At 41.2% G+C, this 24,736-nt stretch overlaps 3 protein-coding genes across 4 annotated transcripts; 2 read left to right on the top strand and 1 right to left on the bottom strand.

The window, feature by feature from the left end:
- Positions 1 to 1,331: 1,331 nt before the first annotated feature.
- On the top strand, positions 1,332 to 12,011 carry LOC119652798 (trypsin-2-like). Of its 2 annotated transcripts, XM_038057119.1 has the most exons (8): positions 1,332 to 1,559; positions 1,636 to 1,806; positions 1,865 to 1,987; positions 2,051 to 2,185; positions 2,239 to 2,349; positions 11,357 to 11,509; positions 11,578 to 11,765; positions 11,824 to 12,011. In XM_038057119.1, exons 2-8 carry the CDS (start codon positions 1,684 to 1,686, stop codon positions 11,906 to 11,908), a joined length of 918 nt encoding a protein of 305 aa, XP_037913047.1. In that variant the 5' UTR covers positions 1,332 to 1,559; positions 1,636 to 1,683; the 3' UTR covers positions 11,909 to 12,011. The 2 variants fall into 2 exon arrangements, with proteins under 2 accessions (XP_037913047.1, XP_037913048.1); XM_038057120.1 differs by lacking the exon at positions 1,332 to 1,559 and having other exon boundaries at positions 1,568 to 1,806.
- Positions 12,008 to 20,510, bottom strand: LOC119652799 (max-like protein X). Its single transcript, XM_038057121.1, has 4 exons — positions 20,296 to 20,510; positions 20,112 to 20,240; positions 12,402 to 12,787; positions 12,008 to 12,298 (listed from the first exon to the last, which is right to left on the bottom strand). The coding sequence occupies exons 1-4, from the start codon at positions 20,321 to 20,323 to the stop codon at positions 12,092 to 12,094; spliced, it is 750 nt and encodes a 249-aa protein (XP_037913049.1). The 5' UTR covers positions 20,324 to 20,510; the 3' UTR covers positions 12,008 to 12,091.
- Positions 20,511 to 20,817: 307 nt separating this feature from the next.
- Positions 20,818 to 22,206, top strand: LOC119652668 (tRNA:m(4)X modification enzyme TRM13 homolog). The gene has a single exon (XM_038056934.1). The coding sequence runs from the start codon at positions 20,841 to 20,843 to the stop codon at positions 22,173 to 22,175; it is 1,335 nt and encodes a 444-aa protein (XP_037912862.1). The 5' UTR covers positions 20,818 to 20,840; the 3' UTR covers positions 22,176 to 22,206.
- Positions 22,207 to 24,736: the final 2,530 nt, after the last annotated feature.

The raw sequence follows: 24,736 nt of genomic DNA, 5'->3' as shown, positions 1-24,736 counted from the left end.
ATGTAAATTTTTTTCAACAAATATAGTCATGTAGAGTATCAAATGAAACGTCTCGGTTAGTTCTTCCCGAAGCCGAACATCTGTTGGAATGGTCGTGAGTGCGGGAGGTTGAAAGTGATCATTTATTTAACGGACCCATTCTCAGAAACTAAAAATCGAAAAATCTGAAATCTCTCTTAGACTTCCTTTTTAATGTTTTGTGTTTACACAAAATCGGTTTACTGTGTGTCTGTCTGCCTGTCCGTCACACGCATTTTTCTCGGAGACGGTTGCAGCGATCGACATCAAATTTGGTAGAAAGCTGGAAACTGTGAACGCTCATGCATACAGTGAGTTACATCTCTTTACGACGAATTTAAGGAGGCCCATACGTGCAAAAGGGTGGTGTACATTTTTTTTCTTCAAATATAGTCATGTGGGATATTAAATTAAAGGTCTCGGTTAGTAGTTTTCGAAGCCGGTCTTAGTTTTGACATCTATTGGAAAGGTGGGGAGTGCGGGGGATTGAAAGTGATCATTTCTTTAAGGGGGCCATTCTCAGAGACTACCAAACCGAAAAATCTGAAAAAACCACTATGTGGTGCCTGTGCTCCAAAATACCTTCCATACTGATATCTGTACAAATAAAGTTAATAATAGTATATTACTATAATTTTTAGTAATTGGCTGACAACCCCCCTTAAGTTCATGCTAGCAACAATATAGGGTATAATATAGAGCATTATCTCACCAAGTTTGGTATAAATTGCACTATTACTAACAAAGTTATATTACGTCAAAGTTGTCGCTCCTTTGCAAGTTCAAGACTATGAATGTCAATATCATACGAAAGTGGATATTCTCACATAATATGTGCATATATTACGTGCTACGTACTAAAAAATACACAAAACCTTTCGTACCTGAAGCATCTAGCTTCCGGTTTCCCGACTTGTTCCATCTACTACCGAACAGAACCAAGATTAGAGAAAAAGCAGAGCTAATTCCATTCACCAAATGGAACTTCACCGGACTTAATACAACCATTCCTTCATATCCTTTCACGGTGGGAAAATGATAAACCTGAATCATAATGAGTTCGACCATAAAATACAATAAAATAAACCATGTCAGAACATAGTGTTTTTTGTTAGTGTCCGCTGAAACTATTATATAATATTTTCACTAAACCTAGTCAAATATTTGAGGTCTCAAGGTCGCAATGATTCAATCATTCTACCTTGAAAGAATAATTTTGACAGTATTTTGAGCGACATTTCACGATACCTGTTCAACTTTGAGATGGTTTTGACAACCGGTAGTTCTGAATCAAAACCATATTAAATAGATTTAAAAGTGAGTGACGGTGTTTCATTCATCAATATTATTTTTCAGAGTGAAACCTGTTGAGGAGTAAGGTTTTGAAGTATTTTGAACCTTGATCGACATGTAAAGTATTATAGTAAAGAAAACTAGAAAATCAAACTGAAAGACCTCAGATGAGTTTATTCGCCCCCTGCTTAGAACCTATTCAAACTTTGACAGCTCATCATATTTATTACATATTCTATACAAAAAATGTGGGTAAAACAAAATTTGGTTTAAAGGGCGAAGTATAATTTAAAATTTTTAATATTATGCTATTTTACTTAATAGGTCTGAAAACCTTTGGCAATTGTAAAGGTTTTTGAAACAGTTTTAAAAATGAAGAAAAATTTCTTGTTCCTTACTTTTATCTTACTGAATTTCTCTAGAACAACAAATGCTGCAAAGTCTCAGCGAATTATAAATGGGGATAAGGCAACAATGGGCCACTTTCCGGGCCAGGTAAATATAGAAATTATTCTATTGACGAAACTTATTTGAATAAGAAATTCTTTCGAAGGTTTCTCTGCAAAGGCGGGATGGGAGCCATTACTGCGGAGGGACATTGGTGACTTTGGATACGGTGATTACTGCCGCTCATTGTTTCGACAAGCTTAACATTAAGTCAAATAAGTGGTCCCAAGTACATATTTTACAATTCCAGCCAACTTTTCCAGAGGAAATCTGTAATGAGTCTGTCCACTAGGTGAAGGTCGTCGGAAACGTGCTTGTAGCTATTGAACGTGGGTTTGGAAAGCTTCAAACACGATTCGCACGCTTTATCATTATACACCCAAAATACAAAGCTTCTATAGTGTTAAATGACATAGCAGCCCTGAAGGTAATCGCAAATATATAAACTTACCCAAAATACTAAATTTTCGAAAGAAATAGTTGTTCAAGAAATTTGCAAAATCCAAGTACTTTCATCCGATTGTATATTCGGAAAAGCGTTTTCCGATTGGTCATCAATGCAACGTTTCCGGATGGGGAGATACAACAGGAGTAAGTCTTCATCAAGATTCTTACATAGTCTGAAATAATATATATTTAACGTCTTCAGCTATTAAGTCTGCTCAGCATTTTCTAAGGTTTACGCAGCTCTTTATTCTTCTCTATCTTCATAAAAACATTATACTGCGCTTTCGAGAATTATTCATTCATTAATTGTACATCGCCCATCTGCTCCTCTTTTCTTGTTTATTAGCCTATTATGTTAATAATAATAATAATCATTAGCGCAACAATCCATATTGGATCAGGGTCTTGAAGTGTGTTAGAGCACTTCATTCAAGACCGAAACGGTACAGTAGACTGAAGGAGGCAATGATTTGACTCAGGTACTCATTCACAGCCGAGTCGACTGGTATCCGACGTCAAATCACGATACAAATCCCACTGCCACCAGTGAGATTTCAACCGCGACCTTCCGTACGATAGCCTTGTGCTCTAACCACTCAGCTATCCAGACACTTATTATGTTATATTATATCATATAATTTTACACCTTCTCGAATTCATTATCTGACGGAATTCTAATTTTTCACCTGGAAACTAACACAGGCAGAAAAGTGAATCAATACTCCCGGGACTTCATGCATAAATCAACGAAAAAGGAGAAAAAGCTATTTATTCATTGTATTGATTCCTACAAGTTTTGATTGGACTGCAACCCCTATTTTTTGTTTAAATAATCCATAGTTATTCCTTGAAGGTGAATGCTAAATAAGTTTTCAGCATTCAGGGTAGCCTTTGTCTTCACCTAGCTACAAAATTACAACCCTATTGAGTCGTCTTCTGAAAAGTTCTGGATTGTTCCATGTTCTATTGCTTTTATATAGAACAAATAATAAGAGCATTATAAGAGCATTAAAATCGGTTTGCCGTCTGACTTCCTGTCTCTCTGTTTGACTATCCGTCTGTCTGTCTGTCATACGCATTACTCTCAAAAACGATGGTGCCCACCTATACTGAATTTGCTGGGAAGACTGAAGCTGTGAACTCACATGCCGCGGCGACCATACATGGAAAAGGGGTTGAACAATTAATTTTTTTCCCCGAGTATCAAATGAAAAGTCTCTCTTAATAATTTCCAGATCAGGTTAGAAAGTGGCCGCTTAAGTCCAGAACTATTCTCAGAAACTACGCAGCCCTAAATTCTGAAAAATCACGATGATGGAAGGTATATAAGCTCATATCAATATCTGCTCAAATAAAGTTAATAATAATAAACCCGATCCCCAAATATTGTTACCCAAAATATTTACAAAGCCTCTCGCGCCGAGCTTCCGGGTTTCAACTTGCTTATTTATAACAGTGGAGGGCTATATTTAATTTGTCAATCAAACTCACAGCATGTGGTGGGCTACAAAGTAACTGAAAGTATAATCCTTGCCCCTCCTGCTATTTTTGCTGCTGTCAAAAGACCCCTCTTGACATACAGTGACAAAAATTGAAATCCGGAAGCTGTCATAGGAAATATGTTCAGAAAGGGGGTAAAAAGAGTTGTATGTATTCTGTTTTTTTTTACAAAAACCTAACGTGCACCCTGTTGAATACAATGTGAAGAAAATTAACGGGCGTATTACAAAACAAGTCGGGAAACCGGAAGCTTGACGCTTCAGGTATAAAAGGTTTTGTGTTTCCCTATGTGAGGAGCATAACGTAGTTCTCCATTGGCTTATAGCATTGACCCGAGATATTGAAATCGCTCAGTTCTGGGCAGGTTACTGCCATTGCCAGAACTGAGCGATTTAAATATCTTGAAGAGCAGGTTACTGCCATTGCCAGAACTCAGCGATTTCAATATCTCGAATCAATGCTATCAGCCAATGAAATTGTTTCACGCATTAATGCAACCTGGATGAAGTGGCATCCTCAACTGGTGTTCTTTGTGATCGACGTATCAGCGCACGTCCCAAATCTAAAATTTACTGCAATGTCGTCCGTCTGCCGCTCTCTATAGTTCTGAATGTTGGCCGACTATAAAGGACAATGAACGGCGTCTTGCGGTAATGGGGATGAAGATGTTGCATTACACTGGTGGCGTGACATGTTTTGATTACGTTTGAAGTAAGTGAGAATATCCGCGATCGATATGGGTTTGCATCGATCGTGGAAAAACTGCAAGAGAGGCGTTTACCGATGGTGTGGTCACGTAATTCACGCTAACGAGAATTCAACAACCAGTATTGATCAGAACATCGAAAGCAATGGTGAGCAACCAAAAAACCGGCCAAAACAATGGTGGCTTGATACGCTGGACAGGGATTTAAAGGTCTCGCGATTACATTCTGATCAGACATTTGATAAAATAAAATGACGAAACCGATCACGACGAGCCGACGCCGCTTGTGAACTGAAGGCTGAAGAAAAAGAAAAGGATGTGAGGAGCGACGAGTGCACGACAGCTCCGTGTAATATAGCTAAAAATTCCATTGCCCTCTATTATCTAGAAAGCGATTTAAATAAATCATTTGATGGAAAGCCCTGTATTGATAATGGTCAATATCATACGCTTCACGCTCTGAGTTTAATATTATTAGCAAATGCCAACAATTTGATCAACATCAAATATAAACAAGTCGGGAAACCGGAAGCTGGACGCTTCAGGTACGAAAGGTTTTGTGTATTTCTTAGTACGCAGCACGTAATATATGCATATATTATGTGGGAATATCCACTTTCGGATGATATTGGCATTTATAGTCTTGAATTTGCGAAGAAGCGACAACTTTGACGTATTATAACTTTGTTAGTAATAGTGCGATTTCCACCAAACTTGGTAAGATCATGCTCTATATCATACCCTATATTGTTGCGAAATTTCGTAATCCTAGCATGAATTTAAGGGGGGTTCTGCAGCGAATTACTAAAAATTATAGTAATATACTATTATTAACTTTATTTATGCAGATATCAGTGTGGAAGGTATTTCGGAGCCCAGGCACTATATAGTGGCAGCCTCTCAATTTTTTTCAGATTTTTCGGTTGGGTAGTTTCTGAGAATGGCCCCCGTAAAGGAATGGTCACTTTCAACCACCCGCACTCCCCACGTTTCCAACAAATGTAAAAACTAAGACCAGCCTCGAAAAGTACTGGCCGAGACCTTTAATTTGATACCCCACATGACTATATTTGATGAAAAAAAAATTTACACCCTCCTTTTGCATGTATGGGGACCCCCCCTTAAATTCGTTGTAAAAGGATGTAATTCACTGTATGCGTGAGCGTTCACAGTTCCCAGCTTTCCACCAAATTTGGTGTCAATCGCTGCAACCGTCTCCGAGAAAAATGCGTGTGACGGACAGACAGACAGACAGACAGACAGACAGACAGACAGACAGACAGACGGACAGACAGACAGACAGACAGACAGACAGACAGACAGACAGTAAACCGATTTTAATAAGGTTTTGTGTTTACACAAAACCTTAAAAAGGGCTAGGGAGAATTAGATACTTCTTGAATGGAATTTTAGTATTTCACTCGAATTTAAGGGGAGTTTTTTAGTCAATTTCTAAAAGTTGATAATGTACTATTAGTAAATTTATTTGAGCAGATACACAAAACCTTAAAAAAGGCTGCAGACAAATAGATTCTTCATAAATGCGACTTTAATATTTCACGCGAATGCCAATTATTCCGGGTAATTATCACGTCAGCATCTGATTTGCATGGCTTTGGAAGCGGTAAATTCGCGCGAAATTGCTAAGTTTGAACTGCTATAACTTTGGCGTTAATTGCCAGATTTCCACAAAATTTAGCACGTATATACAAAATATTGTCGTCTATGCTGGTACAAAATTCGGAAGTCCTAGGATGAATTTAAGGGGTTTTTTCAGTAAATTTCTAAAAAGTAGTTATATACTATTAGTAAGTTTATTTGAGCAGATATCGGAATGGGATTTTTAGGTTGGGTAGTTTCCGAAAATGAGTCCCGTCTCACTTCAAGTGCGTACATTTTAACTCCTTACTCACGCACTTTGCAATTTATGCCGAAACTAAGGTCAGTTTCGGAAAGTACAAATCGAGACCTTCCATTTGATACCTTACACAACTATATCCGGTGAAAAAAATTTTTGAATCCCCCCTTTGCATGTATGGGGAGCCCCCTCTAAACTCCATCTAAATTTATGCCACTCGCTGTATGCGTGGCATTTCATAGCTCCCATCTGTCCACCAAATTTCGTGCGGATCCGTTTAGCCGTTTTGGAGAAAAATGCGTGTGACAGACAGACAGACATTGAATCGATTTTAATAAGGTTTTGTTTTACACAAAACCTTAAAAAAGATCTAAAAAATCGTAATAAAAACATTAGGAACTCTAAAAAAATCGGATATCGGAAGTTCGACGCTTCAGGTGTAAAAAAAATTTTCTTCATTTCTTATGCAAGAATATCTGGGAACACAAACGTTGCATTTAAATATAGCTCGCAGTGTATATGCGTTGAATATACAGGATATTTAATTCATTGTGGTACCTGGCTTTTATCTCTTAAGGCAGAGTAACATAATTTGACGTGGAAGAGATAACTTGGACCTTCTGTAACCTTCTTAATAATAGTAAGAAATCCTCCCAAACTTATTAATATGCTGCTTCATATTAAAACCTATATTATTGCAAACAAGATTGTACTGATGTGGGATGAACTTACGGGAGATTCGCAGCAAATTTTCAAAATAAAATAATATACTATCATTAACTTTATTTGGCCAGATATCTTAACGCAGATATTTATTTTATAGATTTTTCGGTTGAGTTGTTCCTGAGAATGGTTTTTTGAAATAATTCACCACTCCTCCCCTTTTCAACTATTATCATAAATTCTTCTGCTTCAAAAAGCACAATGAAACATCTATTTACCGGACGTCGTCATTTTGTTCGTTATTCGGAGACGTCCGTTAAATGGAGGTGTCAAATATATAATTTAACAAGTCGGAATACCGAAAGCCTCTGGTATAAAAGTTTTGTATTCAGCTTACACATTCACATTTTTTCATTCGTATATGACTAAAGACCCAAAATATCCTCCTCACCCGCTTACATTTAACACAAAATGGCGCCACCTGCTGAATGTAAAGGGAACTACAGACCACACCCTCTGACGGACCTTCGTGACAATCGGTCTAGGTGTCAATCGCTACAACCGTCTGCGAGAAAAAAGCGTACGATAAACAGAAAGACAGACAAACGGACAGACAGACGGTAAACCGATTTTAATTGTTAAAAAGGAGTGGGGAGAAGTAGATTCTTTATGAATGGAATTTTCATATTTCACTCGAATGTCAATTATTCCCGTTAAATATGACGTCAGCATCTTATTTGCATCACTTAGGATACAGTTAATTCGCACAAAATTGATAAGTTTAAACTGTTATAACTTTGACACTAGTAGCCGGATTTCCATGAAATGCGTATACTGTCCTCTATGCATGAACATGAGCGAAATTTTTCTGCCTTTTTTAAAAAATTGGTATTATACTATTAGTAAGTATTTGACTAGATATCGGAATGGGACATATTTTGAGGGTTAGATTCCATGTAAGCGCACCTTCCTGATTTTCTTTTTGGATTTCTGGGTTGGGTAGCTTCCGAAAATGAGTCCTGTCCCACTTTAAGTGTGTACATTTTCACTCCTTCCTCGCGAACTTTACAATTCATATCAAAACTGATATCAGGTTCGGAAAGTATTAATCGTACTTTCATTTGATACTTCACATGGCTATATTCAATGAAAAAAAATTGTACATCCCCGCTTTGCATGCACAGGGAGCCCCCCTTTATACTGCACGTAAATTTATGTCATTCGCCATATGCATGGGATTTCATAATTTCCATATGTCCAGCAAATTTCGCCCAGATCGCTTTTGCCGTTTTGGAGAAAAGTGCTTGTGACAGACAGATAGACAGACATACCGGCAGTGAATCGGTTTTAATGTTGTATTGTAATTGTTTTACACAAAACCTTAAACAAGTCGGAATACCGGAAGCTCGCGTATCGGGTATAAAGGTTTTGTGTTCATCTTATATGAAGAACTTCTACACACATTTTTCTATTCGTATGTAGCTGCAAATCCAACATATTCCTTCATATTTTTCTAAACTAGACATTATCCTTACCCCAAACAAACTGCCAATTTCCAAATACTGTACATACATATAAATACACGTATATAAATTGATCGCACCTATTTTTCCAATTTACTTCATGCACAAAAGTATACATATGTACATATATAGTACACATATTAAATACGATTGGCCTAATGTCTAAATATATATATCTGAATTAGACGCTACCCGCAAAATAATTCGTGGCCACCCCATTCATATGAATTCACTTCGTTGTGGTATTGACGAATTTATATGTGATGATGACGTCATACACGTTGTAGAATGCACGAAATTCACAAAAAATGGTAAAGTTTCGCCCCTATAACTTTGTTAGTATTATATTATAATAATTGGATTTTCTTCAAACTCGACCAAATTCATTATGTTATGGTGGGGTTATCCCCCACCCACGCCAAATTTTGTACATCTAGGATAGACATAAGGGGGGTTACCGGGAAAATTTACGAAATGTGGAAATATACTGTTATTAAATATATTTGTGTAGATATCGGAACCGGATGTGTTTTGAGGTCAAGATTTCGTTGAGATGCACTACTGTGATTTTTTTCACAATTTTCGGTTGGATAGATTCTGAGAACGAGACCTGTTACACTTTTTGATGGTCATATTTTGAGTCCACACTTCCCTATATTTCATCCGATATCAATTATGGAGTCAGTTTCGAAAAGTATTAATGGAGCCCTTTCATTTAATATCCCACATGGCCACATTTTAGGAAAAAAAAATGTTGCGCCCTCAATTCACATATATGGGGAGCCCCCCTTAAATTTAACACAAAATGCCGCCACTTTCTGCATGTAAAGGGAACAACAGATTACACACTCTTACCAATTTTCGTGACAATCGGTTGAGCGGTTTCCGAATAAATCGGGTGTGACAGACAGACAAATGCTGTTTCACATAAAATCTTAAAAAGAAACTCCTGATGTTCTCCCTGCTTGTGATAGAGACACTCGCTTTGTGATTTTGGATTGGTCACTTTATCATCTCCTTCCACGTCTTCTTCCCGTCGTACTAAATTGTTTACTATTTTTTATGATGCTCACAGATCGATAATCTGTTGCCAATGATGCATCAATTTCCAATAGCCCATATTTATTCTGCCATGATTTCATCTAAGTCGCGTGTAACTTCAAAGACTTGAAAATGATCCGGCATGATGACTGAAACGCTAGTATCAAATGAAAGGTCTCAACTAGTACTTTTCGAGGCCAGTGTTAGTTTTGACCTTTGTTGGAAAGGCGAGGGTGAGGCAGGTCGAGAGTGATGATTTAAGGGGGTCATTCCGTGTGTTGGATCCGCGGAATCGAATTTTTTTTGGCGTCAATTGTATTTAGATATAGTGTAGAATATATGGGCAAATTGATTTTCTGATATTCGGAGTCGTTCGGAAATTATAGTGTTAAACAAGTGATAAGTCACATGCCAGATTTATGTCGATCGCTGTAGTAAAGCGTGTATTCATCGGTCCGAATGACGTTCGAATCACTTCGCTAAAAGGACAAGACATGTGTTTCTTGAAGAAAACCAAGGTTCATGGACTAGGTGTAGTAGATTAATGGCCAGTTAAGGTTTTATGGCTAAAAATCGCATTCTAGTTTTTAAATGCCTTTTTCTGGAAACTGCATGTTGAAAATCGGCTACCACCGTAGCCCAAAATCTATCAAACGGAATTCTTTGAAATTTTCACGACTTATTCAGAACATATTTCTACGGTCCGCAAACTAGGATAATATTTTGGACTGTAGTTAATTCTGTACGTTAAAATGCCGTTCACTTTTTTCTTTAAGACGATCGCAGCGCCCTCTAGCGTGGCAGCAGAAAAACAGGGAGATGGGTGTATAAATTGCTCTGCATTTCAATTCAATAATGAACTATGCGATCGGATTGGAAAAATTACTATACTCGCTCAAGATATTAATAAATCAGTGCTGATAAATTCGTATTTGTATCTTTATCCAGTTCTTCACAAAAAAATTCGAAAAAAAGGGAAAAAAAACGGCCTTAATATACGGGATGACCCCTTTAAGTTGAAATTTATGTCCATATTTTTTTTAAATTAAGAAAAGAACTGGGTATTGTTCCTTACACTGTTAATTTTTTTTCCTTGCGCATACAAATGTTTTGGAGACCACGCGCCTCCTTCATCAGTGCTAGTACCTATAGGTAGGTACGACAGGAAAATAAACAAAATTACAATCTTTCTTCTTTTCTTAATTTACAGTGATGATTTCTTTAACGGATCCATTCTCAGAAAACTGTCCAAACGAAAAATCTGAATTATTATGAAGCTGCCTTTGTACGGTGCCCAAGCCCCAAAATACGATGTCTACTCAAATTAAGTTAATAATAGTATATTACTGCGCTTTTGGGGAAATTAACTAGAAACTTCCCGAGTTTGATCAAAATCGTGCTATTACTAGTAAAGTTACAGTAGCTCAAAATTGTCTTTTCCGTGTAAATTCACTGCAACCCATAATAATACTAAATATCAACATCACTGTAACGTGAGTAGTTAGGCATGTTAAATATACATATATATTACGGGTTACATACAGTACAAATGGGATAGTTCTGCACTCAAATATACTTACATTGAAAACAAACAAAACCTTTCATACCTTGCGTCTAGCGTCTGGTTCCCGGACTTGTTATTACAGGTGTGTTGTTTGCTCTTATTTGACTACTCGAGTAAAAATGGCTTCGAATTACTTTTTATATACATCCACGGTTCTTAATATGAATTGCTTAAGTCGAAATCTCTATAACTCGAACAATTTTTCCTGCAAGTGAAAATTCGACTTAGAGAGGTTTCACTGCAATTAGCAATGTATCAATATTCACAAATCATTTTAACACATGCTTCTTTCTCAGAACTATGAAAACAAGCAAATGTCGCCGAACCTACTTTATGTGAACATTTTTGTATTAGATCCTTCCCACTGTTCAGGAGGGGAGTATGTTTTCTTTGATTCCAACAAGCAATATTGCGCTGGTATTGTCGAAGGCGGAAAGGACGCATGCTTTGTAAGTATCTTTATGAAGAACCAACTTTCACTGCATATGTATAAGCGAAGCGCAATCATACATTGTAGGGCGACTCAGGAAGTGGGTTCACTTGTAGCGGCATCTTAGCTGGAGTTGTGTCCTATGGAATCGGGTGTGCGGAACCCGGGATGCCTGGAGTCTACACAGATGTTACATATTATCTTGATTGGATAAGACAAATAATGACTTGGAACCGATCAACCCCCATTCGACACGTCTTAATTGAATATAAAAAGTATAATCCTTCACATCCAGTCGTAACCTTTTAACGAGAATTCTTTTTCAAATTACAGCGACGCTCGACGATCGTTGCAATCATGTCCAAATGTAGCGTTTGCGTTATTTTGTTTACTCCTGAACATGTTTAATTTATGTTGAATGGATTTGCTTGTGCACAATGTTTTCATGTTCCAACTTCTTGTTTGCTCGGAAAGCATCTCTTGCAAATTTCAAGCAGAAAAGGAAAAATCTTGAAAGTATCTTTTAAGCATTTTATTATTAAAAACATTATTTCTCAAACACAAAACATTAAAAAAAAAATATGAAATTTGTTCCGAACAACTAACTGATCCCCTCGTTCATGCGAGAATTTGCCGTAATGTTCTGATTTATGGACATTTTTTGTAAAGTCCGGCCAACAATATTCCTCAGTATATGCGGCTTACAATGTTCTTCAAGCCACGGTATAACACCTGTGGTCAGCTGCTCGAAGGTATCCATGGGGATATTTTGGAAAGTTAGGAACATTTCGTCCATGATCTCCTGGAACTGCGGACAAATAAAAAATTAAATTATAATTTAATTATGATTCGGAAATAATATTTTGTTCTTTGGGATCCCGAAATCTCAATTGTCAACGTCAACTACTTACCACTTGAAACTTTGCTTCGTCACTCAATCGAGCCTCCGGTGGCCCCGGATTAGTCTGCTGATTCTGTAACATATTCTCGTAGCTGCTTTGGATAATTCTCATCGCCATTACCTCCTTTTGAAGTGCAGCTCGTTCTTTTTCCAACTTATCTGTATGTTGATTCAGGTATCCAATATATTCAATGGATTTCTGCAGCACGATGGCTTTGCTCAGTTTGTAGCCAGATGCGTCATTCTGCTGGCAAGTTGGAACCAAATCCTGTAACGTATCATAGCCTTTCTTGATTGCATCACGGCGTTTCTGTTCAGCCTGTGTATGAGCCTCACGTCGGCGTTCTTTATAGTTTAAAGGAGCTGATTTAGTGTTATCACTATCGTCCTCTTCGTCTGAAATGAATTTTAAAAATTGTTTAAACTTTAACGTAATCCTAAAATGGAGGAATAAACCATTTCATAAGGGGCCAATATCGACGATACTTATATCTGCTGCGGGTACACCCCACTTAATGCAACAGTAGCACAATATAAGAAGTTAGACTGTTTACTTCTGATTGCTAGAGATAAAAACCTTAAAATAGGGGCTTGTAATTTCAACTTGCAGTACCTGGGAAGGGAGATAGCGGACATCATGAGACAGATCTTTAAAGTAGCGTTAAACAAAGGGTGGAGGGGGAAACGAACCCATGGGGTACTGCCAATAAATTTGTTATGGACAAAATACGTGTTTGAGATATTGTGCGTCATCGTGCGAATGATAGATCTAGTGATTAAGAGTATTCGAGAAATAAAGAAGAAAGTTCATCAATATGGCTCTGTAGCTCCTAAGAGCAATTGGAAAGGAATTAAATAGAGGGCGGGAACTATGACCGCACAACTAACCCTCCTCTGGCTTCCAGAAGAGGAGCGTAATGGTGCTGAGGTTTTGGAACCACTTGGTGTCCAGACACCTTCACCCAGAGGCAGCAAAGTAGGAGAGAGAGCCAATAGGCCGGAGACTTTCCTTACTATCGGTGTTCCCGAAGCGGATATTAAAAAGATTCGGGAACAAACGGGCTGCTGACTCTACTACGGGCTAGGGACCGTCACGTTACAAGTGTCGGCTCTTAAAACCATTGAAGGGGACGTGCAGCCCATGGCATCTGCATTTGAAGCATAGATGCATTACCAAATTTGATGGCGACTCCACAACGGCCAAACTAACCATAAAAAATCAACAGGGAGATTATGGTACTGTGCATATTTCCCCTAAGACGGAGAAGAAATTCACAGGGGAGCATTCATCAGAGCCAAAATAAAGGTATGGGGGTAATAGCAGGATGTGATGTCCACGCCCACCACATATGCTGGGGAAGTTCCAATATCAGCGCAAAAGGATCAAGACTATTAGAGTATCGCGTAGGAACCAATCTGCAGATCCTCAATTTGAGTAATGAACCCACTCTTTTCCATGTGGTCAGGTGAGAGATCATCATCATCACGGTGGCATCACCTGATATTGCGGCTTTTGTCGGAGAGTATCAAACGATATCACGCTCCCGAATCACAGACGCATTGATTTCATAATGGCATGGATCCACCTCCGACCACTCCATTTCGGAATCCGCGAAGACAGATTGGGCGAGGTATAAAGTAGAACTGGGCGCCCAAGTTACGATCCCTGGGACGTCCATCAAATACATTGCTGGAATTCAGAAAACAACCCAAATGATCTGAAAGCTTTCGAAGAAAACCGTCTACTCAAGGCGCCAGGGAAGGGTAAAACACTTGGGATTCACAGACCACATGGTTTCACCAAAATTCGTGATACTAACCTCAGCCGTTTCCGAACAAATCGAGTCTGACAGACAGACAATCATTGAATCGATTCTAATAAGGTTTTGTTTTACACAAAACTTTAAAAAATCCCACGAGCTTTCTTTCAGGACAACCGAAACGGAGGGCAACGAACATAAATAAGGGCTGAAGACAATATCGAAAGGCCCACATAACAGGGACGATGCGTTTCAACGCAAAGTGTGTACGAGTGAAGTAAAGTCCACTAGGCTAGACTATTGCCGAGCAGAACTCTTGGGGATATAGCACCCCTTGCAAGGAGGATACCGTTGTGCATTTCCATGTATACTCCGCCCCTTAAATCGAGCATTTTCAGCGCTTTATGTAGATATTCCGGGACTAATCCCGTCGCTGAAATTACTGCTGCGAATACTTTGACTTTTATAGTCTCCAAGTCTGCTTCATATTGCCGTAGTTCCAAATTCTTTCTTGCTGTTTTTCAAGAGTGTTCCTTTATCGATATTGAAGGACTCTCCTTTGAGAACTAGATCGGGTCTATTGTAATTAACACTGTGGTCGGTGGCAATAGTGTGATGCCACAGTAGTTTGACCGGATCATTTTCCAAGATTCTCTGAGGAGTTTACTCATAATGATAATGGTAGGTTCCCGCTAAGTTATAATTCAACGCAAGGTTTTGATGAAGAATCTTGCAGACGGAATTTTTACGACTAGCTCTACTCGGTACTGCTTAATATCCTGCACACAGAGGTTATATGGTGGGTGGGCGATGACTTCCAATTTAGAGGGGAGAGCTATATCAAAAACTTAAAAAAAAAAAAAGCCAAATTGTCCATGTAGCTATGCCCGCAAATATTGAAGCTCCACTGAAGCGTCTCTTCGAAATGCGCTTGCACGCCTCGGTACCACCAGAAAACTAGATGCATACAATTTTGCGACTTTAATTAAAACATTACTTAGCAATTAGGAAATGATAACTAGACAATCGTAGTTAATAAAAAAACACATAAATTATAACCCATCAACAAGAAAATGTCAGAAGGGATGAAGCACTGAAGAAGGGATAAACTGATTCCCGAAATACTGCTAATAATAGCAATAATTTAATAAAGTTAATGCTATTTTAAACCGTAGATGCCACTATGCCTGTAACACAGTCACCTCCAGTCCCCGCCTCAATGTTACGTACGAGTGACTAGCATAGCAGCCTCTACTCTAAAAGATTTCACAAATTTTCAAGCCAACTACCCATTTTTCGTCTATTAAGAACTTGACACATTTTACATCACCTGATGGATCAATATCCAGTTAAACATTCTTATTAATATAGACTCGAATCACTATTTCGTTGGCATGGTGCTCCGAGATCGAATAACACCACCCAAAATCCCCTTTGACAATCAGGTGCGAGTTAACACTGAAGCCACTCACAGCACCGCCTTCCGCAACACCTATAAGGGGGAAATGGATGCCGCAATAACCACAAATGATTTTCACGAAAATGGGCAACTCCCGAAATTTGTATTTGGGGATGGATTTGAGGCTCTGAAGTACTGCGTCATCCTCCTGCGCCTTGGCAATAGCCGGGAAGTCGAGTGAGGCGGGGATGTTAACCTCGGAGACACGAGACAAAGCGTCAGCAACTATGTTGTCCTTGCCGGACACGTGCTGGATGTCTGACGTAAACTGGCTTATAGAGCTCAAGTGTCGAAGCTGACGAGGGGACGCTTTGTCGGGGTTTTGTTTCAAAGCATATGTGAGACGCTTATGGTCCGTGAACACTGTGAACGGCCTTTCTTCTAAGGAGAAGTGGAAGTATTTGATGCTTAAGTACGCGGCGAGCAGTTCGCGATTGTAGGTACTGTAGTTCCGTTGAGCCGGGTTCAACTGCTTAGAGAGCTCAACGGCTGCCAGACGTGATTCACCTCTTGGTGAAGAGCGGCACCTACTGCGGTGTCAAAGGCATCAACAAAAACGGCTAGGGGTGCATCTTACAGAGGAAATGGCCAGAGTGTAGCATCAGCCAGATGCTGTCGGGGTTTATCGGACGCGCTGACAGCCTCTTCAGACCACACGATCTCTCGTGTGTCCTTAGTTTTGGGGACAAGTACACGTTCAAAACGGACTGTTGTTAGGCGGCCTTGGACAGGAAACGACGATAGAAGTTTAGCATGCCCAAGAATCTCCGCAAATCCTTTACAGTTTTCGGACGCGGGAACTTTGTAATCGCTTGCACCTTGTCTGAGCCGGGCTGTACTCCTTCAGGGGAGATGGAGCGGCCGAGGAATCTCACCTGTGTGTGAAGGAACTTGCATTTCTCAACGTTTAGGACTAACCCGGCCTCAAGGAGACGTTGAAAAATGAACTCGAGATGGGTTAAGTGCTCAGACTCTGAGGAATAAGCGACTAGAACATCATCCAAATTTACGAAACAGAAGTCGAGGTTTCGCAGGACCGAGTGGATAAACCTTTTGAAAGGTTTGTGCCGCATTGCACAATCTGAAAGTCATCCGGGTGAACTCAGAGTCCAAAGGCTGTGCATATTCCAACTTCTGGAGTTACAGGTATTTGATGATAAGCCTTGGTTAAGTCCAAGGTCGAAAAGATACGGCAATTCGCGAGATGATGCGCAAAGTCGTGGATGAGTGGAATTGGATATCGGTCAGGAACAGTCTGTGCATTTAGCCTTCTGTAATCCCCACATGGGCGCCATTCGCCATTTGGCTTAGGGACCATATGCAGTGAGGAAGACCAACAGCTATTTGAGGGCCTGCAGATACCCTGTTGAACGAATTGTTCAAGTTCTTTCCACGCAATAGCCAGTTTCTGGGATGGTAGAGGACGCACCTTCGAGAAGATCGGGGAACCAGTAGTGTTAATGTGGTGCTGCACATTGTGCTTCACTGGTTTGGAGAGACTACACTCGGTAGTAATCTGGCTGAACTTTTGGAGAATTGCCCGAACACGAGAGTCGGTAATGTCTTCCAAAAGAGCGGAAAATTATTGCCTGAGTGAGATACCATTTGCCCCGACGAATTGAGGTTGGTCGTGGAATCTATAAGAGACTTGTTTTGCAAGTCCACCAGCAATCCATAGTGACACAAGAAGTCTGCGCCTAGTATAAGGAAGCTGACATCCGCCAGGATGAAACGCCACGAAAATGTCCTTCGCAAGCCAAGGCTCACGTCCACTTGCCTATACCCGTAGGTGTTAATATGAGAGCAATTTGCCGCAGCTACTTCCAGAGGTTGTGGAAATAGTCGATGGTCCTGGGGTACGGAAAGAACCGAAACTCCCGCACCAGTATCCACGAGGCAATTGCGCCTGCTGAGAGGGTCGTAAATTGTTAGGCACGTGGCGCTGCGTTTTGGGTGGCCGTCGCCAGGACCCCCCGCGAACCTAGTTTTTTGCGGCAGGAGCGAATTTACAAGGAATCGTACATTTGGTGGCTTTCTCGCCGAATCTGCGATGATACCAGCAAATCCCTCGGCCCGTGGGCTGTCCTGACGACCTGCTACCTGATCGCCCTTTTCGAGTGGCAGATCGCGAGTGAGCTCGTGATCTGGCGCTCGAATGCTGGGCGTCCAGCGTCGCCCGCATCTCGGCCACACTGGCTGTTAAGGCGGCTATCTCGAACCTTAAGTCGCCCACGTCGTCCGAAGGCTGTTGAACGGCCGCTATGGTCGAGCGTGCGTACACCTCGTGCACTTTGTCGGCCGCAACTGCCAGTGCCTCTAAGGAACCGGAGACGCATCCGACGACCGCCTGACTGCCCTCCGGGAGCCGACGCAGCCAAAGCGACTTCATCAATTCGTCGCCTATCTTACTCCCACCCAATTGCTTCATTTCGGGCAGCAATTGGTTGGTTGTTCGATCTCCCAACGTTAGACCTGCCAGCAAGTGATCTTGTTTTGCCGATGGTGGAGACGACTGCGGCGGCGATAGTGGCTGCAGCAGCGATGGTGGTTGCGGCAGCGACGGTGGCTGCGGCTGCGGCGGTAAGGATAGTTGCATTTACACGCTGTTGGTGCTTGCTCCGGGGTCACCAATTTGTTATTTGATTATTATTTGAAAACATAATTTATTATGATCAGTTATATTTTTCTTAATTAAAATTTTTACAAATTTTAGTGGTAAATTCTCAGAGAGGAATTTACAAAAGAAAATGAAATTTTAATTTATATTCGATTGGAAAAACTTCCGTGTCGGTGTTCCAAACTTCACGGCAGAAGTCCAGCAATTATTTTTTTCTAACATTCTGCCGCCAACTCATGGCACTCTGCTCTCCACTCCTGTGGCAAGCCCTAAACTGAGTGGAGAGCGCCGGTGGCGTCATCTGACCGCTCGCATTCGCAACATTCGAAATAAATTTCGAATGCCACGAATCCTGCCACGCCACAAATTCATGTCGAATACAAAAATGTGACCTTCTATAGCTTTGTTAGAAATAGTTGGATTCCAATTGTTCATTCATTTGTGTCTTATATTATCACTTTTACTGATGCCAAGTTTCTTACTTCTAGAAGATCTTAAGGGCGGTTTTCAAGTGAATTTCTGAAATATCGTAATATTGCTTTTATTAATTTTTTTTTTGAGTAAATTTCGCAGTGCGACGTATATTGTGGCCTAGATTTCGTTCAAATGTTTGCTGCACTGTGTTTCTTCAGGTTGTTCATTTGGGGAGGTTCTGAGAACGAGACCTGTTTCACTTTTTGGGGCACATATTTTGAGTCCTCGCTCCCCCGGGTTTCACTCAATATCAAACATAAGACCAGTTTCTAAAAGTACCAATCGAGCGCTTTCATTTGATAACTCACATGATTATATTTGGTGAAAAAAAAATTCACTACCTTTTTCGCATATATGGGAAGCCTCCCCCTCCCTTAATCCCAACACAAAATAATGTTACTCGCTGCATGTAGGGGGCAGACAGACCACTTGTTCTCGTCAAATTGCATGACAAACGGTTCAGCTGTTTCGGAGTGAATCGGGTGTGACAAATAGACTGACAACCAGACAAACATTGAATCGATTTTAATAAGGTTTTGTTTCATATAAAACCTTAAAAACACCTTGGTCCGTTCACAATGGCGGCTGATTGCTGAATGCAACTGCACTGCACTCAACTTATCGGTCCAACCAGACTAACAGACTTTATTTAAAAATTCAAATTTTCATAGAGATGCGCTAAACGATTGGCTGCCATACTTTTGTTATTCTGACTGATGAAGTACTGATCGTGTAAGGTCAGCCTTACTATAGAGAAAATGCTAACTAACCGCTCGCACAACAAATCTTATCTTTTCAGAAATTGGCGATGCCAATCTTGATAGCTGACACGTGCCTGTAAAGAGAGACAATTGACCGTGACTAGAGAGAGAACAATGACCATGACATCAGAGGATGTAGACTTATGGAGCAGAGAAATGTGTTTAAATCGGTGACGGACATGTTAAGGGATTTTGGAGGAACCGCATCATTGAGCGGGCCATTATTGCCGTTTTGATATGCATACCTTATACGTTCGGTTGTTACTTGCATTCCAAGTTAAGGCTAACATAGTAGAGTCGAATTCAACTGAAGCTTAGAGCACACAGCATAGTAGAATCTGCTGCACGTGACCATGTCCGTGGTAACAGCTACACCTCTTCTACTGCATTTTAGAGAATTGTCCTATCCTGTACGCCGGTGACATGAGCGTTCCCCTGCCACTAGGCTCTACGGTCCAAACCACCGAAAGTCAAATTGAGCCGGACGCAAGAGCCTCAACAAACTATCAACAATAACAAGCAAAGTTCCAAGATCTCCCAACATTTGCAGCGCCCATAGAAAAAGATTAGGAACTCATTTACCTTTGAACAACGTCTCAGTGCATAGCGCCAATGATGCAACATTTTTGGCAAGAACTTTTCGACTCACCTGTGTTTTGCGCGCTCGATGTGGGAGTGTGTGTGCTCCCGGCACTGCTGCACCGCGAATACAGCGACTTATCCCGGTCTTGTGGGCTGCCTGGCTCTAATTTAATCGATGAGTCTTCGGTTCGTGCAACTATAGAGCAATAGTTAGTAGAGTTTTGGCTCTAATTAATGAAAAATTGTCTCACCGAACTCTCCATATGCATTTTCCGCCATTCTGCCTGCTTTGCCGCTGGAAACTTAAGTAGTACCTGCTGTAGACCAACAGCCCACGCGGAACCCAATAAAACAACAGAAGCTACTACGCTTTAAGATTAGTAAACAGGAAGTCACCTGCTAAGACTGATAATTGCACAATCTCGACTACTTGTCATTTTCCGACCGATAATATGAACGTCAAAAACAGCTGACAAATTCCTTCGTGCTGTTTTCTAGGAATTCCAAGTGGGACGACTGCTCGAAAGTGGGTTACCAATCAGAGAAATTAATTTGGAGCGTTGCGAAGACGACAATGCAACAGTATGTAGTCGGAAAAGGGAAGTAATAAGCAAAGTGTAAATAATATTTTCTTAGCTTCCATGTCTATCCTATTTGAGTTGCGCATCACAGCCTTCAAGCACTCTTCACTTCGGCTATGAATTACTCAGAACTCTATTCCTTAGGTTAATAACCACTGGCCGTAGTACGAATTGACATTTGACGTTTTGTTGACAATTCAAATGACAGTCAGAAGATGGACAACTCCGAATCTGCGGACGCTGCTGAACCGGCGGAAAAAAAGATGAAATTGGACGAGAATGGTGAATTAAAATCGTGTAAACACTACGTTAAGCGGAAGAAGCGATTCTGTAAAATGACAGTGGCTAAGGGAAAAGAATATTGCGGTGAACATTTGTCAGAAGCTGCCGAGAATCTGAGCGAGACGACTCCCGATCGGATCCCTTGTCCCCTGGACCCAAAACACTCGGTTTATTCGAAAAATTTGAGAAAACATTTGAAAATATGTAATGCGCGACCTAAAGAGCAGCCTCCGTATATAGTTAGCGGGATAAATTTGGGCGAGCCGGTGGAAGACGACCCCAGCGACAGTTGGAAGCTCTCAGAATTCAGCTCGGAGCATGTGATGGACCTAATTGGCCGCGTGGAGAAAGTTTACAAAGACGAAATCGAAGCGAAGATTACTGAATCATACTTAGAACATGACATCCTAGCGGAGGAAGTTGCCAAAACTGAATACGGTCACGAGACTATGAAACACTTAATACAGACATCCTCGATTTTGGGGTGTCTGCGGGATCTTGGACTGCTGCAGCCAAAGACGAGTTTCATCGACTTCGGCTCTGGAAAGGGACAACTTTCGTATTGGCTGGCACGTGCCATCGAAGGGCTGGACTCTGCCAATGTAGTCCTCCTCGACAGAGCATCGCATCGTCACAAGAAAGATAACAAAATTGAAGATAAATCCTTCATCCACAGAATCCGAGCTGATATAGCTGACTTTGATGTCCGCAAATTAGATCTTCTGTCCGAGAAACAAGTCGTTATCGTAAGCAAGCATTTGTGCGGTATTGCAACCGATTTGGCGCTGAGATGTATGGTGAAAGGCTTGATGGAATCCCAAGATACGAAAGCGGCACAAATGAAAGGGTTCTTGATTGCCCTCTGTTGTCATCACCGCTGCGAGTGGCGGTCATACGTCGGCAAGGAAGAGTTTCTGAGAAATGGTTTCAGTAGGAAGGATTTCAACTTATTGACAAAGCTTGTTAGCTGGGCTGTCTGTGGGTCTGGGATGAGTCGGGAGCGGAGAAAATTGATGGAAGAAAGCAGAGTAAATGAAGCAGAAACGAATAACGAACAGAACGCGTTAGGGGAAGGAGAAATTAGGAACAAAATATCGCCTGAAAGGAGAGCTGAAGTCGGAAAAATGTGCAAACGATTGATCGATTATTGCAGGCTGCGATTTATGGAGAAGAACAATTTCAGGACTAGCCTTAGGTATTATGTTAGGAACGATGTAACCTTAGAGAATGTGTGTTTAATAGGGCAATTTGTTACTGTTGACCAGTAAGGAAAATAAAAGTGTTTTAGACCATGATTTACGCAGGCATTTATTGTATTGAATTCTTAAAGGTCCGCTTGAGCGCCCCAGATCCGCTAATATCAATTTTAAGGTTTCCAAACTTCCTTCCCTCCTCTGTTCTGCACCACGTAGATTTTGAACAACACACTCGTCGACTACCATGGAACTGTTGACTCCGTTGTATGGCATAGCTTACAATAGAGTCGTTTTCTTTTTCTATATATTTAGCCTATTCACTGCCACTTACACCTTCTTTCAACGCTAACTTCCCCACCGAATGGAAAAATGCTCGCATAGAACCTTAATCCACTCAATCCTGATAGCTACAGGCCTATCTCTATCCTTTCTTCCTCCACCAAAATCTTCGAGCGGATTATCAAATCCCTCATAGACGAGCATTGCACCTCCAAAAACACTCTACCAGAGTTCCAATTCGCCAACCGAACTAAACACTCGGTTGAGCACGCACTACTTGTCCTCAAGACTGATATCCTCCTGGGTATCAATCGGAGGACACCCACCATAGATTGTCTCCTTGACCTAAGGAAACCTTTCGACTCCGTATGGCAATACGGACTCACGTACAAGCTTTCCGAAATCCTCAATTTCCATCCGCACCTCTGTAAGCTAATACTTAGCTTTCTAGATGGGCGGAAATCCTTAGTCAGCGTCCAGCAGCACCTTTCCTCGTCCTATACTTGCCCCGCCGGCACTCCTCAGGGTTCAGTCCTGTCTGCAACCCTTTTCTCGCTGTTCACCGCAGACATCCCCAAACCACCTCCACACCCGTGTCCCATCCAGATCCTCCAATACGCGGATGACCTAATCATCTATACGGCCACCGAAGACATCTCCCGTGGTGAAGCGCGTCTGAATCCTTATTTGGACGAACTTTACCACTATTTCACCCGTTGGAAACTTTCCCTAAATCCCGACAAGTGTGAGACCATCGTCTTCCATGGAGACGTGAGAATGACACCGAAGATGTGGAGTGACACCAGATCATTATCACTCACAATCCACGACGAGCCCATTCCCACTGTTAAAGAAGTCACCTACCTCGGGGTGACAATGAACTCCCGTCTCTCCCACGTATCTCACATAACGAAGGCATTAGGCCGTGCAATTGGTGCCTTCCGTTCCCTGTATCTTATCCTTAAATACAACATCCCGACTCCAAAAAAGGTTGCTATAAACAGCTTATCCGCCCACTCCTCATCTTCGGCTTCATTTTCTGGTCTGATTGCTCCCCATCCCCAATGGAGCGACTCCGCCTCAGAGAGCGCAGGATCTTTCGCCACTGCGCCAACATCTTTAAGAACGAGGACCGCTCCAAGTACATTTCCACCCAGATCCTTTATGAATCCTGCCAAACCCCACGCATTGATACCTTCCTTGCCCGTCTTGCCCTCAACTTCCTGGTCAAGTGCCAATCCCATCCCAAGCCTCTTGTCGCCAATGATATGCAGATCGAGATCGTTGAAGATAACCTTCTCCGGACTCATCTGTTCCCCCAGATCCTTTTATCCCTCCAGTCCCAGAACCGTCTGTTCGATCCCCTAGGTAGAGTAGTCTTTTACACAGGCAATTTCTCCGACTCCCAATTTTTTAAACCTTCCCATCATTAGCACCCCTCCCAGCTTTTAATTCCCATCCCTCTCCCGCATGCCTCCCATCCTACCCCAATCCTTTTTCCCTCCTAGTTCGATCATCATCATCAACGCGCAACAACCGGTATCCGGTCTAGGCCTGCCTTAATAAGGAACTCCAGACATCCCGGTTTTGCGCCGAGGTCCACCAATTCGATATCCCTAAAAGCTGTCTGGCGTCCTGGCCTACGCCATCGCTCCATCTTAGGCAGGGTCTGCCTCATCTCCTTTTTCTACCATAGATATTGCCCTTATAGACTTTCCGGGCTGGATCATCCTCATCCATTCGGATTGAGTGACCCGGCCGCCGTAACCAATTGAGCCGAATTTTATCCACAACCTGACGGTCATGGTATGGCTCATAGATTTCGTCGTTATGTAAAATACGGAATCGTCCATCCTCATGTAGGGGACAAAAATTCTTCGGAGGATTCTTCTCTCGAACGCGGCCAAGAGTTCGCAATTTTTCTTGCTAAGAACCCAAGTTTCCGAGTAATACATGAGGACTGGCAAGATCATAGTCTTGTACAGTAAGAGCTTTGACCCTACGGTGAGACGTTTCGAGCGGGACCTAGTCTCATCCTGCTTTTATATATGCTCAACGTTTTTTTTTCGACTTTTCCTCCAAAATGAAATGTAAATATCTTTTTTTCCACATAGCCTTTTTAGTAATAAGTTAGTTTAAGCTTTATGTTATACCTTAGATTAAGTTTAACTGTTAAGGTAGTCCCTAAGTTAGCTATAAGTTTATATTCACTAATTTTAGATAATAACAAATTGTTGTTTTTCGCAAAAATTGTTGTTTTTCCCACTTACACCTTCTGATCAGAATGTCGACTGGCATCTCGCCGTACGGCCGTCGAAGTTCTCCACTGACTTTTCTGTCAGATCAGACCAAAC

The sequence above is a fragment of the Hermetia illucens genome, chromosome 3 (genome assembly GCF_905115235.1).
Source record: "Hermetia illucens chromosome 3, iHerIll2.2.curated.20191125, whole genome shotgun sequence".
Classification (NCBI taxonomy): Eukaryota; Metazoa; Arthropoda; class Insecta; order Diptera; family Stratiomyidae; genus Hermetia; species Hermetia illucens.
Note: the sequence above shows the minus strand (reverse complement) of the source record. Positions and strands in the feature narration are given on the sequence as shown.